The following is a 20,383-nucleotide window of genomic DNA, read 5'->3' on the forward strand; positions in this document are numbered from 1 at the left end:
TTTATACAAGTCAAATTTGGGGAGGAAATGTGGCCTATATTCAGACCCATGCAGTGTAAGCAGAGCTGGGTTATTTCTGCCATACAATTCTTCTCTTTTGCCATCCACACCTATGCAGCCTGCCTGGGTCTATTCTTGGAATTTTTGACATTAGGAAGGCTGCCAGCAGCAGTAACCACCCTTGTCCAAGTCCTTTGCCACACACAGAAAAAAGAGTCTTGTCCATACATGTTCCCTGCTCTCCCTGTTGCCTAGGTCTAGAATGACAATTCCACAGTCAACCCCTTCCCACCCTATCTAATTCCAAGGCACCATTATTCATGAGGCTACTGACATCATGACACCTGAGTTCTAGCTAAGGCAGTTGGGGAAAGTGAGATAAAATTCTACACATGGAAACTTCATTTCCATCCAGGTAAGTGGGCAGCATTCCCCTCTCCCAGCTGCCTACTGCTAGCAGGGATTGACAAATATCATCTCATCTCATTCACAGTGTGAAAAAAATGGCACCAATGACGATTGTGCAACATACACCTTCAACTCTGGGGTCAACGCCATTCGGGAATGGTACAAGCTGCACTACATGAATATCATGGCGCAAGTGCCCCTGGAGAAGAAAATCAACATGAGCTATTCTGCAGAGGAACTGCTAGTGACCTGCTTCTTTGATGGGGTTTCTTGTGATGCCAGGTCAGCGAGAGAAATGCCACTGCCCTCACCCAACTTTCAGTCTTCAACATCCTCTTGCCACTGAAGGATGTGCAGAGTTGTGGGTTGTGCAAGCTGAGGGTGGAGGACATGTCCCAACCCTGACTCTCCTTTTTGGAATCCTGTTTCCTCCCTTTCTTATACAATTGACACATGGATAGGAAGTTTGTGTGGAAGAGGAGAAAGTGAATGGAGACAAGCCAAGGCTGGTCTTTGATTTCTGACTAATAATACTACTATTACTATTACTGCTGCTATTACCACCACCACCACCACCACCACTATTATTAATAATACTAAGGATAATAACAACCATAATCATAGTTGCAGAGAAGGTGCCAACTTGTATTGGCAAAGGGGATTTCCTCACCCAGGTGGCTCCTTATATCAACAAAATAACAAGTCTAGTCTCTATTCCTATTAACAATAATGATTTTTAAAATCTATCCTATGATGTCATTGGAATAAGAACTCCTAGAAAGAAAACTCACTCTACCAATGCAAATCAACAGTAACTTTAGAGGATTACCCAGGACACTGAATGATTAAGTGATTTCTCAAAGTCACACAGCCGGTATATATTATTAGAGGCAGGACCTGAATCCAGATCTTACTGACTTCATGGCTAACTCTACCCATTTTACTGTGCTGACCTTCTTAAACTAATAATAAATACTATTAATTATATTAATAATTAAGAATATAATAACAAATAATTGTCCCCAAAGTACATTTTATGAACCTACAGATTATAACCTGCTACTTTTATTCAATTATATATTAAAAAAAACAGTTATTTTACCCACCTGTGCCAGTGGATCTCAAGATGTGGTCCAGAAACCTCCTTCCTAAGACCCTTTCAACAGGTCCATGAGGTCAAAGCTATTTTCATAATTATACTAAGATATTTTCATTTCTAATATTGTAAATGTCAATAAATATAACCAATATAAATAAAAACTCTTTGGAGAAGATCCTCAATCTTTTTTTTAAGAGTATAGAGGGCAGGGGCAGCTAGGTGGCAGAGTGAATAGAGCTCCAGCCCTGGAGTTAGGAGTTCAAATTTGACCTTAGACACTTAACACTTACTAGCTGTGTGACCTTGGGCAAGTCACTTAACCCCGATTGCCCTGCCTTCCCCCTCAAAAAAAAAGAGTGTTAGAGAGTTACTGAGACCAAAAAGTTTGAGAACCACTGACCTATATGATAATCTGTAGGACATTAACTATAAGAGAATTATGGCAAGATCATAACTTATCCCAGTACTGTTTCTATCTAAATTCCATCAAACAAGATGAGAACAAGGTAGATAATAATAGTAATCATTAAAGGGCAGAAAAACTTAGGAACAGAGATCTAGCAGGAGTCAACAGAAAAGCAGCAAGGCAGGAAAGGCTGATGGATGGAGAGGGCAGGAGAAGAAATAGTTGATGGCAAATCCCAAGGAGGGTTGGGGGGGGGGAAGGGGAATGAACTATGTTAGGGCCCCCAACATATCAGTGCTGACAGTGCTCCCTGATGCGACTTTGTTTAAGAAATAGGAAGCGTTCAGCGAAAAATCCCAGATCTGGAAGAGTCTGACCCAGTTTTCTCCCTGTAGGAACTTCACTCTTTTTCACCATCCAATGTATGGGAATTGTTACACCTTCAATGGCGCCACCAATGGGACCGTCCTCAGTACTTCGATGGGAGGCAGTGAATATGGTAAGAAAATGGGAGTTGTGGTTGCTCAGAGTGACTTGGTAAGACTAGGACAGTGGGAAATGTCTGTCATCCTCCGGCCAAAGACCTGAGTGGTCACTGCCTCTTTCCCAGAATGTGCTCAGCAGGAGCCATTCTTTCTCACACTTTGCAGTCTTGTGCTCCAGGAAGCAGAACTAGAAGCCATTAGAAGTCACAAGGAGGGAAATTTAGGCTTGACATAAAAGAGAAAAACTTCTTAAAGAACGACTGACGTAAGCTTTGCATACACTATCTTACTAGAGCCTCACGGCAGCCCTGTGAGGTAGGTGCTATTATCTTTTAGCCCCATTTCACAGATGAGGAGGCTGAGGCTCAGACAGATTCAGTGATTTCACCAGAGGCACAGAGCTGAAAGACATCAGAAGTAGGATCTGAACCAGGGTCTTCCCAGATCCCAAGTCCAGCATGGTCTTCACAGAGCCAGGCTGCCTCAGACAGGTGATTCCCTAAATGGAATGGGATGAGTCTAGAGATGGTAGAGGAGCCTTCCTCACTGGAGAGTTTCAAGCAAAGATTAAATGGCCACTCAGGAGACAGATTCTAGGTCAGATTCAGATTGGACTAGCTGGCTTCTGAGCCACCTTCCAAGCCTGAGATCTTGCAAGACAGTAATGCATGATCCATCCGGATTCCTTTTGAAATAGCCCCAAAGCAGCTGCCACTTCCGTGAGAAAGTGTTTCAGTTCCTTTGTCAGGTTTTGAGTTGCTCTGGCCTCCATGCAATGGACAGAGCCCTGGATTTGGAGGAAAAGGACATAATACTAACTCTGCCACTAAACTTTTTCTGTGACTTTAGGGATGTCACTTCCCTTCCCTGGATCTTAAATTTCCTCCTATGAAAAATGTGAAAGGGTTGGAAAGGAAGAGGAAAGGAAGGGAATAAGCATTTATATAACTACTATGTGCTAAGTGTTTTACAAATATTCTCTCATCTGATTCTCACAACACTTCAAAGCTGGTGCTGTTATTATCCCCATTTTGAGGATTATTGAGGTAAATAAAGGTTAAGTGACTTGCCCACGGTCACACAGCTAGTAAGTGTCAGAGGCTGAATTTGAACTCAAGACTTCTGACTCTAGGCCTAACACCCCAACCACTTTCACCTATCTGCCTGCTTGGGACTAGATGAACTCTAAGGTCCCTTACTGCTCTAAATTTATGATTCTACAGACCTCTTATCTAGAAAAACCACTCATTTAAGCTTTTTGCAGATTGCTTCAGCAATGGAAATATGCCCTTTTTGGCTTGTAATAGTAAAGATGATCCTCTAAGAAGGTCGCACGCTGATGCCTAATCTTAGCAAGGGGCTGAATATAGATTTCTGGAGACCTCCCATGCTCTGGCAGGTGCTTCCAAACTGGAGAAGCTTTAAGCAAGTGATTTAAGCCTGGTGATCAACCATTTGTTTAAGGAGGCCCATCACAGGTTGCTACAGTCTGACAAATGATAAGCAGAAAGAACACTAGCTCTGAAGTCAGAGAAATCTGGTTCAAATCCCACTTCTGACATTGACCACCTATGAAAAACGAGTCAACAGGCTTTTATTAAATATTTAACTGGCATGCCAGGCACTGTGTTAAGCAATGAGGATCCAAGAAAAGCAAAAGACAATCCTTGTTTTCAAGGATCTCACAATCTCATCTGGGAAACAACATGCAAACAACTATATACACACAAGACAAATTGGAGGCTATCAAAAGAGGGAAGGGACTAGAAATAAGGGGAGATTGGGAAGGGTTTCCTGTGGAAGCTGGGATTTTAGCTGGGACTTGAAAGACGTCAGAAGGCAGAGAGGAGGAAGGAGAGCATTCCAGGCATGGGGACAAGTAGCGATCTTGGCATAACTCAGCCTCTCTGGGTTCCTCATTCTCAGGAAATGAACAGGGGTGCACTTGATAAGCTCTAAAGTCCCCCTCTCTCATCTCTACGCAGCTTTGCAAAGTTTGCAAAACACTTTACGCACATTATCTTACTAGATCCAAGTAAGGAACCGATAAGGTAGTTATGTTTGTTATTCTCACCTTACAGAAGAGGAAACTGAGGCTCAGAGATGTTTAGGAGGCATGGGGTGGGGAACCTATGGCCTTGAAGCCATATGTGGCCCTCTAGGTCCTCAAGTGCGGCCCTTTGACTGAATCCAAACTTCACAGAACAAATTCTTTTATTAAGGGGATTCCCACCCCTGGTTTAGTGGATAGGATGCTAGACTTGGAATCAGAAAGAACTAGATTCAGATTCCACCCTGGATACTCAGTAACTGTTCATGTGAACATGAACATATCACATAACCTTTTTGTACCTCAATTTCCTCATCTGTAAAATGAAGGAGTTGGACTCAATGATATCTATGATCCTGTGAGATGTAATGCAGAAAGGAGATCAGCATAGTATTTTAGGGGAATTATAATATTTAATCCTCACAGCAACCTGTGAGATAAGTGCTATTATTATCCCCATTTTACAGATGAGGAAACTGAGGTTAAGAGAGGTTAAACAATCTGCCTAGGGTCACACAGCTAGTTCAGTCTGAGGCAGAATTCAACCACAGGTCTTTCTAGTTCAAAACGCACTACACAGTGATGGCCTCCTACAAGGCTGTTGCCCACATAGTATCTGTATGGTACGTGATCCTTGAAGTATTTAAGAAATAATAGTGTTCCTGGCTCCTATATCTAGCATTGCCCAACTAGCAACGAAAGTGGATTGGTCCTAATATCAACCAACTGATAACAAAGAGGCTAGTGGGCGTTTATCTGAGAAGCACCTTGCAGGACTGACTCAGCCAATAGGTCTGTGACCAGCTTCTGTGGCTGCCAACACCTGTTCAAAATAAAACACCAGATATGAAAACTGGAAATGTGCCACGCTTTATCAAAGGCACAAATATAAACCTGTGACTAGTATGCACAAAGTGAGATTTGCTTGTGTTTAGCAAAGCCTCCATTGGTAGGTGAAGAGGCCCAGTAATGTGCAAAACTGGGCTCTGGGTCAGTCAGAGGTCTTCCTCTACTGGGAGGAAGGGCTGTAAGCTTTCAACCAATGAACGCTTATTAAACGTGTATCATGTGCCTAGGCACTGGGGATTCAAAGATTAGTATGAAACAGTTTCTGTCCTCAAGAAACTTATGTTCTATTGGAGAAAGAAAAACAACGTATACACAGGAAGCAAATTCAAAATGAAGACAAAGGAATGGTGGCAGACACACTAACAAATGAGAAAGTCAAGAAGGGCTTTAGGAAGGAGGAGACATTGAGCTGAGCCTTCAAAGGACTTAGGGGTTCCCATAGATAGAGGTAAAAAGAGACAGAATTCCAGGTAGGGGGCACAGCCTGTGTCAAGCAGAGATGGGAGACGCAGGGTTGTGTATAGAGGACAACAAATCCAGTTATCCCTTCCACATTGAGATTTTCCCCTTTGATATATCACGTGTTGGCATAAGAAATTAAATGGGAATTTGGGGGGAGCTTTGTGGAACATGCAAATGACACAGAAAAAATTTAGAAACTCAGAAATGCACACACACACATATATATATATATACATACATACACACAGAGAGAGTATTGTATAATATCAACACATTTTTTCTTCTAGTACCATAATAATTAAGACTGCTTCTCTGGTATGAAGGGAGGGCCAAACAATTTTCCTCGGATTTTCCAGATTGTGGGGGCAACTATGCCCCCAAACACTCATGATATGGAAGGGATTATTGTAGGTCAGACTGATTGAAATATAGTGCTCAAGGTGGGGAGGGAGAGAAGGAAGAGATGTGTAATCTAGCCAGGATAGGTTAGATCTGGTTTTCTTTCTTTTTCTTAATAATTATATTTCATTTTAACATTCTTTTTTTTTTAACTTTAAGTTCCCAATTCTCTCCCTCTCTCCAGTCCTTCCCCAATCCATTCATAAGACAAACAATATGATGTCAATTATACATGGAAAGTCATGCAAAATATATGGCCGTATTAGTCATGGTGCAAAAAAAATTTAAGTGGAAAAAATATGCTTCAAGCTACACTTATCATTTCTCTCTCTGGATATAGATAGAATTTTTTCTTTTTAATCCTTTGGAATTGTCTTGGATCATTGTGTTGATGAGCAGCTAAATCTTATACATTTGATCATGATTACACTATTGCTATTACTGTATACACTGTTTAGATCTGCTTTTCAAGAGCTAAACAGAAGGGTCTGTATTTTTCCCTAAAGGCCATAAGAAGCCATTGAGGGTTTTTGAACAAAGAAATGACCTGATCAGACCTATCTTTATGATCACAAATGTAAAGCCAGAAGGGGACTTTACCTACTCTACCCTCTCATTTTACAGATGAGGAAATAGAGGCTCTGAAAGGCTAATTAATTTGCCAGAGATAGCAAAGGCAACATTTGAATCTAGCCTAAATCTTGTATTTTTTTTTTCACTGTACCACACTCATTCCCTATCATCCTGGCACCTTGGCACCTCTACATAGAAGGGTTTAGAGAAGAGAGAAACGAGTTTGAAGGAGATCAATTTGGAGGCTATTGCAGTAGTCCAGATAAAGGTGACAAGGACATGAATGACACCAACACATAATTGTCATTCCCCCCCCCCCCCAAAACTTCTTATTCCTGCCCTTGGTACCCTAAGTTTGCAGGCTCCCTACCATAATCCCCAGGTGGGACAGCCTAGGACACTGATGTTCTCAGAATATGAAGCCCATGTTGCCCCCTCACCCCTACCCTTTTCTTTAAACTTAAGTTTTGTTTTGGTTTAATTTTCAAGGTAATTGGGGTTAAGTGACTTGACCAGGGTCACACAGCTTAGCAAGTGTCTGAGGCTGGATTTGAACTCAGGTCTTCCTGACTTCAGGGTTGGTGTTCTACCTGATGTGCCACTTAGTTGCCCCTTTATCTGAGTTTTTGAGAACTTCATAAATTCCGAGTAAATGAGCATTTTCGTATGTCTTTTAGAACAGGAGGAAAAGCTTAGTTTTACATGAAACTGCATCTCTTACTTTTAAAAAATATAATATGAATTCAACCTGTGACTTTCAAAGCTGTCTTGCTTGTCTGTTATTCCTTAGGGATTTTTTTTTCTCTTCTCACCATGGGAAAACAAGCCTAGCTTTCACACTCCCCCACCCATTAAAAAAAAAAGCCTTGTGACAAAAATGCATAATTAAGCTGAACAAATTCCCACACTGGTTGTTGGTCATGAGTGTCCCCTCTCTCCAAGTTTCCTTGAAATCTCAGGTCTCTGAACATGCCTTCTTCTTCCCTCCAGGACTGCAGGTTGTCCTTTACATAGATGAAGAAGAATATAACCCCTTCTTGATATCATCGACTGGGGCAAAGGTCGTTATCCACAGGCAAGATGAATATCCGTTTATCGAAGACATAGGAACAGAGATAGAGACAGCCATGGCCACTTCAATGGGAATGCACCTGGTAAGTGATGACTGTTAGGTGCTCTAACGTGTCCTAGAATAATAAAAATTACAGAGCCTAGGCTGTCGATACATTTAGGATAGGGGTTCTCAATTGGGGGTCCATAGACACCCCCCCCCACAAGGGATCTGTGAACTTAGCAGGGGAAAAAATTGGTCCTATTTTCTCCCTCATTTTACAGGTAGGAAGGGAGGGCAGCTAAGTGATTTTTATTTATTTATTTTTTTTGGAAGGCAGAGTCGAGGCAATCGGGGTTAAGTGAATTGCCCAAGGTCACACGCCAGTAAGCATCAAGTGTCTGAGGCCAGAATTGAGCTCAGGTTCTTCTGATTCCAGGGCTGGTGTTCTACTCATTGTGCCACCTAGCCACCCCCTTAAGTGATTTTTCTAAAGTTCCACTGGTTATTCAAACCCAAGCCATGAGACTCCAGATCCAGTGCTCTCTCCACTGGATCACAGATGGATGTCTATACCTGTGATCTTTGTGAACAAGATGGTAAAAGATGTGAGTATATTTGACCCAGTTTCCTATTGTGGTACAGTGAGTGCAGATCATCAGGTAACAGCTTAAAAACCCCGTGGGGTGTGGAGTTGACAGAGCCAAAGGGAGCACCTGCATGCATCCTCCTTGACCCTTCTGCAGCCTTTGACTCTTTCCATCCCCTTCTCACTGATAACTCTCTTCCCTTTGCTCTCTCTTGATTCTCTTTCCTATCTGACTATTCCTTCTTGGTCTTCTTTGCTGGATCTTCATCCAGTCATGCCCACTAACCATGGATTCCCCCAAAACTCTGTTGTAGGCTGTCTTTTCTCCTCCCTTGATACTATTTCACTCAGAGATCTCAGTTCCTGTGGGTTCAATTGTCAATTCATGGAGCAAATTCCCAAATTTATGCATCCAGTTCTAACCTCCTGACTTCCATTCTTGCACCCCTTAGAAGTCATATATCCCAACCCCCTCATTGTACAAATGAGGAAAGAGACTGAGAGAAGTTACTTGCAAAGGTCACACGTGGAGTCTTGGTCTCCAACTGCCTACTGGACGTCTCAGACTGGATACCCCCAAAACATGTTAAATTCAAGTATCCATAATGGGTCTCATTATCTTCCCCCTATACATACAACCCTCCCCTCTTCCTATCTTTCCTGTTACTGTCTAGCCCTAGACTCTAGGGTACCACCATCCTTCCAAGTGACCCAGGCTTGAAACCTAGGTGTTATCCTTGACCCTTCACTCAATCTCACCCCCATATCCAATCTATTTTCAAGTCCTGTCAGTTCAACTTTTACAACATCTCTTGCATATGCCCCTTTCTCTCCTCTGATAGTACACCTGGTGAAGGCGCTCATCCCCTAACAAGAACTATTTCAATAGCCCCCTGGTTAGTCTTTCTGCTTTCCCCCATGTCAGTCCATCCTCCACCCAGTTGTCAAACTCATCTTCCTGAAGAAAAGTTTAACCATATCATCACCACCCCCCAATTAATAAACTCTAGCAGTGCCCTGCTAACACTTCCAGGACCAAATATAAAATCCTATTTTGGGCTTTTAAAGCCCTTCACAACCTTACCCTTTGGTATCTTTCCAGACTTCTTTTACCTTATATCCCTCTTTCCCTTCCCAAATATTCTGTGATCCATGACACTGTCTTCTTTACTGACTGTCCTCCATGCCTGGAGCTCTCTTCCTCCTCATCTCTACCTCCTAGCTTCCTTCAATTTCCTTTTTTTTTTTTTTTTGCTTTTTGGAGGGGGGAAGGCAGGGCAGTTGGGATTAAGTGACTTGCCCAAGGTCACATGGCTAGTAAGTGTGTCAAGTGTCTGAGGTCGGATTTGAACTCAGGTCCTTCTGACTCCAGGGCCAGTGCTCTATTCGCTGTGACACCTAGCCGCCCCCTTCCTTAAATTTTCAGCTAAAAGTTCACCTTCTGCAAGAAACCTTTCCCTATCCTCTTTATGCTAGTGTTTTTCCTCTGTTGATTATCTCCAACTTATCTTGTGTATAGCTTCTTTGTACTTAGCTATTTCCATGTTGTTTGTTTCCCTCCTTTAAATTGTGAGCACCTTTAGAACAAAGACTGTCTTTTGCCTTTCTTTGTCTCCCTTGAGCTTAGCACAGTGCCTGGTATATAATATAGGTGCCTAATAAAATGCTTGTTGACTGACTGACTAATCAGTTACCAGGGACTGGGAAAGGAATCAGAAGAGAGATGAAATAAGACTGGCTCTTTAGCTAAGTAACTTTCAGAAAGTCAATTTTCTGTAATCCATTTTTGTATTATGGAGGTTTTTGTGAGTCTGGTGAAGCCCTTGGACCCCTTCTCAAAATAATGTTTTTAAACGCATAAAATAAAATACATAGAATTGCAAAGGAAACCAATTATATTGAAAGAGTTACCAAAATATAAAAAAAAAAAAACAATCTTGTAAACAAACAAAAACAATCTTGCATCTTGTGGACTCCAGGTTGAGAAGGAGATAGCATAATGATCATCAGCTTAAATAGTACTAGGTACTGAAGTACAGAAATTATTTTGGCAGGCAAGCAGGCCAACTGGCCCTGCTAGGAGCTTCCCAGAAACCATCTGGTTAAGGCAGAGGTTGCTGTTCTTCTATGGGACCCAATGGGAGAGGGGACTGTGGATGGGAGATCTGTGGCCTAGAGGCTACATGTAGCCTTCTAGGTCCTTGGGTGTGACCTTTTGACTGAGTCCAAGTTTTGTAGAACAAATCCTTTTATTAAGGGGATTTGTTCTGGGAAGTTTGGATTCAGTCAAAAGGTCACATTTGAGGACCTAGAGGGCCACATGTGGCCTCGAGGCCACAAGTTCCCCACCCCTGGCTCAGGCTGACCCTCAAAAATAGACCTAATCATGAAATCCAGGATCAGGACCTGACTGGGATTCCGTAGCTGACTCTCAGTCTAAGAGGCTTCCAGAAGCTGCCATTCTCTTGAAGGTTCTCTGGTTATGAGCTCTTGATTTCAGACTGGGGGGTTTCCTCATATATTCTGTTCATATATTACCTAGTCGTCACTCATGCTGTCTCTGGGTGCATTTTATACCCTGGACCTTTCTTCTTCAAATTAGTTACCTGTGGATTCCAGTGTAATTGAGAATGCTGGGTCCTAGTATCAGGGTAGGGTCCTGCCTCTTTTGGCTCCCCCACCAAAATCTACTCTATGACTTACCAGAGGGAACCCCAAGTAAACCCCCTTCTGGCTTTTATTATCTGTTTGTCTTTGAGCAAGTCACTTAACTTCCTTGGTTTTCAGTTTTCTCATCCATAAAATGAAGGGGCTCGTTTCAACTATTGATGTCCCTGAGATCCCTTCCAGCTACAGGATCTATATAGGCTCTATAATCCTATAAGGGTTAGCTGAGTTCAGGGCACTCTGGCTCCTGCCACACATGCAAATGAGGGGATTCTTTCTGCCACCTCAGGGGCCTCACAATGGTAGATAAAGGGTACACTGAAGGGAAAGAAGCTACTCCTGCCCTCCCCACTCAGGGTGATTTAAGCCTATGATGCCAGGGCAGAAGATAATAGTGAAAAAACATGTGGGAATCTAATTTCAGAAATTCTCTTCAAGCCATTTGAGCCTCATAACCATGTGGGTGGTTGTCTGGGTGATTTTAGCTGCTTGACAAGGAGGGGTTTCTGGGTCCAAAGAACCATTTTTCCTCCTCCCCAACCACCACCACATACCTTTTGTGAGCCTCCTACCCAGTCAGGAAACATGACCCAAGCAACCCTAGAATCATAAGGTCTGATAACTATCTTTTCAAAGTTCAGGGCTGTTTTGTTGATCAGATAGCCAAGAAATGAAAAATAATTCGAAATAGATTGCCCAGAACGAGACAGCCTGGCTGCCAGGTTCTCAAAGTCAGACTAATACCTAGGCAGCCCCAACCAGCACACTCTGAATGAAGCTTGACTCAGGCTTATCAGCCTGACAGGTCAGCACACCTTTTCCATGAAGCACACAGAGATCCTAGGAATGCTCTAGGAATAACCAACAGCAGCAAAGGTACCTCTACTAACACAGATATGACTCTACTAGCTAAAACTATGGTGGTCTTGGACATTGCTGTCTGGACAAACTTACACTGACTTCCAAGCTGAGCTCATGCCCAGCTTCTATATAGGTTGAGTTCAGCCACACAAAATGGTACTATGAAAATCAGGAAAAGGAGTCCAAAGCCCTTTCCTTGCAGCACACACACACACACACACACACACACACACACACACACACACATCCCATCGTGTTTTTCTAGAGGTGCTACTAACAAGAATGCCTGATAGCCAGTAACACTGACCTTTGACCCAAAGATAGGAAACTTAGTCTGGTTCTTTCACAATAGAGACCCTGCTTTCCTAAACCAAAGAAGTCAAGCCCTCTATAGCACTTGATGAAATCACTCAAGGAGCTTTCTAAGGTCTCTGACTCCTCTCAAAACAGCAGTCTGAGGGAGCAGACCTCAAACGGCCTCTCTTAGCTAAATTTCTCCCTGAACCTCCAGATTCTTCCAGAGAAGAACCTGAAAGAAATCCCAGGGCTCAGTAGCTTAAATGGGCATTCTATCCCAGTGTGTGACATTTATTGCTATCAGCGCAGGATTCACTTGGCAAGTCCCATCGCTGATGCCTTCCTTCTGAGGGCTTGACAAGTAGGTCACCCTGCAAGCAGATTGTCATCTTGTGGTTAGACAAGCTGGTTTTCCATAGGTGTGGTTATTGAAGAGAGATTAGCTCAATTCAGTTCGATTTCTTCAAACAAATATTTATTTAAGGACTTACTTCAAAGTCTATGCTAGCCACTTGGAAGAGTAACAAAGATAAACAAAGCCAATTCTCTTCCCTTCATAGAGTTTTCAGTTTAATGGAGGGATAGGATAGAAATAGACCTTTGATAGGGATTTTAAGGTCCAGAGGGTGATCAGTAAAAAATGATTTTTCATTATTCCCATCCCATTTTCCTCATGGATCATAGATTTAGAGGCGAAAAGGGCCTTAGAAGATATCTGGTCTATAACCATCACCCCTGCTATTTCACAGATGATAAAACTGAGGCCCAGAGAAAATATGATTTGTCAGGGTGGCTAGGTGGCGCAGTGAATAGAGCACCGACCCTGGAGTCAGGAGGAACTGAGTTCAAATCCGGCCTGACACTTAACACAAAAACTAGCCGTGTGACCCTAGGCAAGTCCCTTAACCCCAATTGCCCTCCAAAAAAAATTATGATTTGTCCAAGATCACATAAAAGACAGGAGCTGAGATTTGAATATAAATCCTCTGACTCCAAATACCAACTTTCCATTGTGCACCACAAAGCCTACCATCTCCATTTTGGTTATTGCTTCCCTGTGACTAGGGCTGGGGCTGTGCTACAGGATAGGAGGTGAGTTTCATTGCAGTTTGCTCTTTTGGGGTTTCAGACGGAGTCCTTCAAGCTAAGTGAGCCATATAGCCAGTGCACCAAGGATGGCAGTGATGTGCCTGTCAAGAGTGTCTACGATGCCACTTATTCTCTCCAGGTACTAAGCGGGGTAGGCAGGATGGGAATCTCCATGTCCCAAGAAGGCTGAGTGCCCAGCTGGGAGGTGGCCTTACCCAGGAGTCAAGGTCACATCCTGGCTGGGGAAATTCCACCATGTAGTTAGTTGGGTGTGGGGGTAGAAATGGGGGTCAGAGGGTCAGAAGTGGTGATAGTAATCCTTGATGTTATCTAATCACCAGCAAGACTTTGAGTACATTGCCACTGGCTAATACCAGTTTTTCTCCATGTCATCTGTGACTGGATCTTAATTATCAAAGATTTTCCTGGAACAGCGTGTTAAGAAAGGAAGGGTTCTTTTCCTAGATATGAACCCTGTTGCCTACGTTCTGGTAGATAAGATCCAAGATTCCTCACATATTCTGTGAAAATCTCTTCATAAGGGAAAGGAGGCTGGGGACCACCCTCAGCAATGGCCACCTCCAAGATGGGGGTTCCCCGGAGCTGGGGGCATAGAGGAATGGATGGGAAGGTGTTATGAGCCTCTCTTCTTTCAGATATGTCTTCACTCCTGTTTCCAGAGGCATATGGCGGAAAAGTGCCATTGTGCCCAGTATAGTCAACCAGCACCGGAAAATGTCTCCTACTGCAATTACCAGAAACACCCCAACTGGAGTGAGTTCTCATCAATACCCAGGAACCCCAGGCTAGCCTCCCAAGCTATTGATTCAGAAAATAGAGATGGTATCCATAAACATGAAACCAGAGACTTTAACCACTTAAATCAGTTTAGGGTTGGGGAAAGTATAGTGGCAAGATATGTCATTTGAATTTGACTCTGAAGGAGAGCTTCTTGATATAAAGATCAGGCAGAAATGTTAAGTTTTCAGGAAGGACTTAAAATATTAAAGTAGAGAGAGATCCAGCCAGCAAGAAGCATTTCTTTTCTAGAAACTGGAAGGATGTGAAGTAAGAATCAGGTGTTAGCATTGGAAGGGACCTTAGAGATCGGAAGTTTAGAGCTGGAAATGGTCTTAGAAGTCACTTAGCCCAATCTTTTCATTTTACAGATAAGGAAACTGAGACTGTCTAGTTCAGGAATCCCTTCCTCAACAACCCTTCAGAAGATCATTTGTCCACTCAGCAGTGTGTAAAGAGGATTAGATTGGGATTCAGGAAGCTTGGGGTCTAGCCCTACATCTGCCACTCCCAAGCTGTGCCCACTCACTTTATTTCTCTGGGCCTCAGTTTTCTGATCTGAAAAATCAGGGAATTGGACTAGAAGGCCTTTAAATGTTCCTTCCAGCTCAAAAGCTGTCTGCTTCCCCATCCATGTCTCTAAATTACTCTCTGAAAAGAATGGTGATGGTAGATAGGGTACTGGTGGCAGGGGTTGAGATGGGGTGGATGGTTCATCAAAGTCAATGGGGGAGGGGAAGGTGTCTTGTGTACAAGGTGCATGTCCTCTGTTTCTCCAGATTTTGACACAGCAGACATCATAGAGAAACAACAAAGTATAGGGGGAAGAGTGCTAGATTTGGGCTCAGAGAACCCGGGTGCAATTCCAGCCCCGTCACTCACTACCTTTGTGACTTTGAGCACGTCACTTCATCATTCTGGGTCTTTCTCATTTTTCTTATCTGCAAAATGAAAGGGTTGGATTAGAGAATCTCTGAGCTTCCTTCCAACTCTCTAAATCCACCATTCTGTATGAGACATAGAGGGAAAGAGAACCAAAGAGCAGTGAGACAGGAAATGAGCAGATTCAGGGAGGGGCAGGGCCTTCTGGGACATTTCACAGCCTTCAAAGCCAATGTTCTTCCCTCCACAGTGTATTGTTACTATAAGCTGCACCAGGCATTTGTCCGAGAAGAGCTGGGCTGCCAGGCCATCTGCCGGGAACCTTGCAAGTAAGTGTAGCCATAGGTAGGTGATGGTAGAGACCACATTGGGTCTAGCTAAACTACAAAACTCACCTTGCCTTCTTTTCTTCACAGCTTTAAAGAATGGTCTTTGACCACCAGTCTGGCTCAGTGGCCATCTGACATATCAGAGGTAAGTTTGTTTCCCTCATTGGGTCCCAATCTGGAAAAACCATAGATTCCTTCCTGCCCCTCCCACATAAGAGCACCAGCCTGGCTAAGCTGGGGCCTCACTGCCCTGTGTATGTTGCCTATGATCCAGGGGAGAAAGCCATGCAGATAGGAGAAATAAAAAGCCTTCCTTTCCCTCCCTCCCTTCCATGAAAAATGTAGCTTTTCTTTAAAGAAAATTGTGAACTTAAAACTATAAAATTGAAACTTAAAACTAAAAAATTAACATTTCCATATGTAGACAGATATTTGCATATACACATATATGATTGGAACAGAAGGTAGGAATTGCATGTAAAACTGAATCGCTTCTGTATTACTTGCTTTTCTTTTGAGGTATAAAATAAATTCAACTTAAAACTTTCAAAGCTGTCCTGCCAATCTGTGACTCCTTCCGGCCTTCCTTTTGTTCTTTTCTCATTTTCTTTTTTGGAATCCTATTCCTTCCCTTCTCCTCTGCCCTGCCCAATTCAAAAGAAAAGAGGCAAAATCCTTGTAGTAAGTATACATAGTAAAACAAAATCAATGTGCACATTGATCAGGTCCAAAGATGTATATCTCATTCAAGAGACAACCTTCCTGAGTCCTGGCCCAGCCCTGGGGAGGGAGAGCTCTATCCCCTTTCCTTTGCCTCCCCACCAGGAAGAGCCAGGCCCTTCCAGGTAGAAGAGGTGCATCCTTGAGGATTCATCCTCAGAAGATAAAGCTCTTCATGCATGCCCATGCACATGTGTTCTTTCTCCCTCAGAACTGGATACTGGATGTTCTCACATGGGATAAAGGCCAAAAAGAAAACAAAAGGCTAAACAAGTAAGTTTCCCTCCATTCTTAGCCTCATTTTCTTTCTCCTTGCTCTCCCCACACCTAACCAACAGGGACTTCTTTCATTCTTAGAATAAGGCTCCCTTCCCACACCATTTACTCCTATCCCTAATGCTATGGCTTCCACCCTCTTTTTGGAAAATCCTCTTTTCTTCCAGGAGGATCTTTAATGACAGAGTATAAAGCTAAGATGCTCGTGCCTGGCCCTAGGAGGCCCTAGAAGGCTGCTTAGAGGAGAAAGAAGTAGTGCAGAACATAAGAAAGCAGCTTCTATTTTTCAAATCAAGTTTTCTTGGCCATGATTCTCAGTCTCACTGCTGAGGCCCATAGAAAGCCCAGGGCATCTCCCAGACAGAGTGGGGACTCCAGGAAGGGAGGAATGGGACCAGATCTCACTGTATCACATCCTGCCCTTGGATTGGCTCACTCCAGGTTGTTTTGTGTTTGCTTCCTTACAGGACAGACTTAGCCAAACTCTTGATTTTCTATAAAGATCTGAACCAGAGATCCATCAAAGAGAGTCCTGCCAACAGTGTAAGTGATATTTTCCCAGAAATAGTCTCTGCTTCCCAAGGCAAGGACCAAGGAGGTGGAGACTTCATATATAATATGAAGTCATATAGAGGAGCTGATTGAGTTTGGGAGGGGAGACTCTTGTGTCATGTTTGGGGTGGGGGTGGACGTGGGTTCAGTTAACAATGGGGATGACACAATCCCATGGGGAGGGCATCTGAGGTCTCAACCTCCCAAGACCTGCTTTCCAGATTAAGATCCTTGACCATTCTGTTTATTTCTTCCCTCCCAGTGCCAGCCTGCCAGTCAGGGTTGGAAGCTTAGGAGCTAGTTGGCATGGCATAAGGGAGAGAGTATTCAAGCTAGAATCAGGAAGACCTGAATTCAAATCCCACCTTTAAAAACTTCCTGGCTGTATGACCCTGGCATTAGTCACTTCTCACTGCTTTTGTTTCTTCATCAGTAAAACAGGGATAATAATAGTACTACATCCCAGGATTGTTGTGAGGACCAAATGATATAATATTTGTAAAGCACTTTATAAGCCTTAAAGTGCTACAAAATGCTAGCTATTATTTTATTATTATTATTATTGTTGTTGCAAAGTACATTTCCGTTACAAGGATTCCTTTTTTTCTTTTTAATTGGGGAGTTCTAGGAGGGACAGAAAATAAATGCTTGGGGCAACTAGGTGGCACAGTGAATAGAGCATTGGCCCTGAAGTCAGGAGGACCTGAGTTTAAATCTAGCCTCAGACATTTGACACTTACTAGCTATGTAACCTTGGGCAAGTCACTTAACCCCAATGACTTTGACATCCCCCCTCTAAAAACAAAACCAAAAAACTGAACAACAATTTTTTTTAAAGGGGGGGGGTAGCGTAGCTAGGTGGCATAATGAATAAAGCATCATCCCTGGAGTCAGGAGCTCCTGAGTTTAAATCCAGCCTCAGACACTTGACACTTACTAGCTGTGTGACCTTGGGCAAGTCACTTAACCCCAATTACTTTACCTTCTCCCCTCTAAAAAAAAAAGCAAAAAGAGAAAATTAATTGAAAAAGTAAAATCTAAGAGTAAAACAAGCTAGAGTAAAGGAATGGTAGGGGTAAGACATTTCTGACCCCCTTCACACACACTGATAAGGTCCTGCCCAGCTGTTTCTCTCATTTTCCAGTTGTACAACAAGGAAATCAGGAGGCCCTACCATCAGACATTACAGGTTTTATTGAAAAGAATATTTGAGTCAGCAGGTATATTCCCCATGTCCTCAGTCTCTCTTTGTGTTAGGGAAGCAACTCAAGTAGTCAATGGTTAAAAGAGGACTATGCTGTATAGTTTTACACCAGCACTATTTTGAAATCTGGCAAACTATGTCTTGACTCTAGGGGCAAAGCCATGACGCACTCCTACTTGTTTGAGGTCAGAGAGACCCCAGATATTCCAGGGCCAAACTACAGCTCCAAGTTTAGCAGCGAGAAAGCCTCTGAGAGGTTTGCCTGTTACTGGGACCTCGGGTTCTGTGTCAGGACAGGAAATCCCTTTGCCACTACCTAGGATGCTATGTCCCCCATTCATATTCTCCCAGTTGTTAGATCTCTCCCTGTATCCCATTGATTTGTATCTGTCTTATATGTTATATATGACATATATGTTGTATGTCTTCCCTTTGGTCTTTGTGTCCCCCCCATTCCTAGAGCATGTAGGTTGGGGTAGGGATTGTATGACCTGTGATTTCATTGGTAGAGAGCTTTGGGATGAGGAAATTCCTACCAGTGCAGGCCAATACCCTCTTGGCAACTCAGAGTCTAAATAGAGTTGCCTGGAACACTAAGGAGTTAAGTGACTCTCCCAGGGTCACACAACCAGTTTATATCAAAGATGGGACTTGGACTCACATCTTTCTGGCTCTGAGGCTTCTTGGTACACAGTAGGCACTTGATAAGTGTTTGTTGAGTAACTGAATGCTGCTCAATATTTTCTGCAGATTGAAACACTGTTATCCAACTTCGGGGGGCAGCTGGGCCTATGGATGAGCTGCTCTGTGGTCTGTGTCCTTGAGATCATTGAAGTCTTCTTCATCGATTTCTTCTCTGTCATTGCCCGGCGCTGCTGGCAGAAGACCAAGAAGCGGTGGGCCCAAAGGAAAAGCCAACAGGGCCAGCCATCCCCTGAGAATCCTTCAGACCTCACTGGCTGTGACAATCCAACCTGTGTTCTTGATGATGACCCACCTACCTTCAGTACAGCTCTTCAGCTGCCTCAGGCCCCAGGGGCCCATGTGCCTGGGACCCCGCCACCCAAGTACAACACTCTGCGCATTGAAAGGGCCTTTTCTAACCAACTTCAAGATACCCAAGACCCAGAAAAGCCCTGAGGTTGGAGGGGCCCTATCCTTCTGCTAGTACCAAGAAGAAAGGAGGAGCCAGAGTTACTGTCTGTGGGCAGCTGGGTCAGCATCTGCCCGGACACTGCCCCTCTGATTAGGGCCAGACCCTCCCTCCTGCTAGTCTGAGGATCTAAATCTGGCCCTGGAACCTGTCTAATAGACACAGCCAGGAACGAAATCCCTTGCACCTGAGAAAAATACTATCGCCCATTTTTCTAAAATGTTGATTAGGGGCCTTGGGCACAGGCAAGGGCTCCCAGCTAAAGGCTGACAGCTACCCAGGCAGAGCTGTCCTTCATCAACCCATTGCTACTGACAGATGCCTCGTTTCTCTCATAGCTGAAGGAATAAGGGAGGGACACAGGACCAGAGCTTCCACATCTTTGAGGATTTTTGCTAAGAGGCAAATTTAGCCTTGATTATAGGGGGAAACCTATAGAGAGCTACCCCCTCCCCCCAAGTGGAGCATGCTGCTTTGGGAGGTTGTGAGTTCTCCCTCAAGCAAATGTTGGATGACCATTTGGGCACATTGGAGAGGGAGTCCTTTTTTCAGATATGGGTTGGACTAGGCAGTCATTGAAGTCTGTTCCAGTCATGAAATTCTGTAAGGCAGGACCCAAGGAAGCGTTCTGTAAGAGCCTGGCAGACAGAGACAAAGTAACAAGATCTAAAAATCATTGCACTGACCTGACTGCAGAGACTGAGGCAGGCAGGCTAGCCCAGAGGAAGGGCTGAGCCCCACTCACTCTTACTCGAGTATCTCTAGGGTAAAAAAGAGACTTTTCTCTCATGGCCAGACTGGCTATGCAGGATATTGCACCCTGGGAACCTCCATAACAAAGAAAGGTATTCCTGGTCTATGACTGATGCTGCTTTTAAAGTGAATTATTTAAAACTGTATGGCCTGGAAAGTCTGTCCAAATGAGAGGTCTATTTTTGAATAAACTTGGTTTGTTTATTTATAATTGATGGACTTGTGAGGGTTTCTTCCGTGATTCAACATTAAGTATATTGGATAGTTATCCTGAATTTATTGCCAGAAGATCTAAGCAGAATTACTTAAATTCTCTGAGTCCACTTTCCTCATCTGTAAAATGCAGATAGTAATCCCTTAGAAAACATTTGGCCTTTGTCCCTATAAGCACCAAATGAAATCATGGCAGACACCTGCCAATGGAGGCTTTG

General features: G+C 43.4%; 1 protein-coding gene across 3 annotated transcripts in view; it reads left to right on the top strand.

Annotated features, from left to right (window-relative positions):
* The window catches only part of SCNN1G (sodium channel epithelial 1 subunit gamma), a 31,470-nt gene extending 11,307 nt beyond the window's left edge, over positions 1-20,163 (top strand). For all 3 annotated transcript variants that reach the window (XM_069089231.1, XM_069089238.1, XM_069089242.1), the window contains exons 4-13: positions 494-690; positions 2,309-2,412; positions 7,722-7,885; positions 13,326-13,424; positions 13,942-14,059; positions 15,216-15,294; positions 15,382-15,439; positions 16,226-16,287; positions 16,758-16,833; positions 18,797-20,163. In XM_069089231.1, coding sequence (XP_068945332.1) covers positions 494-690; positions 2,309-2,412; positions 7,722-7,885; positions 13,326-13,424; positions 13,942-14,059; positions 15,216-15,294; positions 15,382-15,439; positions 16,226-16,287; positions 16,758-16,833; positions 18,797-19,186 — 1,347 coding nt within the window. In that variant the 3' untranslated portion in view covers positions 19,187-20,163. The remainder of the gene's footprint in view (positions 1-493; positions 691-2,308; positions 2,413-7,721; positions 7,886-13,325; positions 13,425-13,941; positions 14,060-15,215; positions 15,295-15,381; positions 15,440-16,225; positions 16,288-16,757; positions 16,834-18,796) is intronic.
* Positions 20,164-20,383: the final 220 nt, after the last annotated feature.

This window comes from Petaurus breviceps, unplaced genomic scaffold (assembly GCF_028583685.1).
Source record: "Petaurus breviceps papuanus isolate PSGF00001 unplaced genomic scaffold, PetGlider_PUasm1.0 120, whole genome shotgun sequence".
NCBI classification, from domain to species: Eukaryota; Metazoa; Chordata; class Mammalia; order Diprotodontia; family Petauridae; genus Petaurus; species Petaurus breviceps.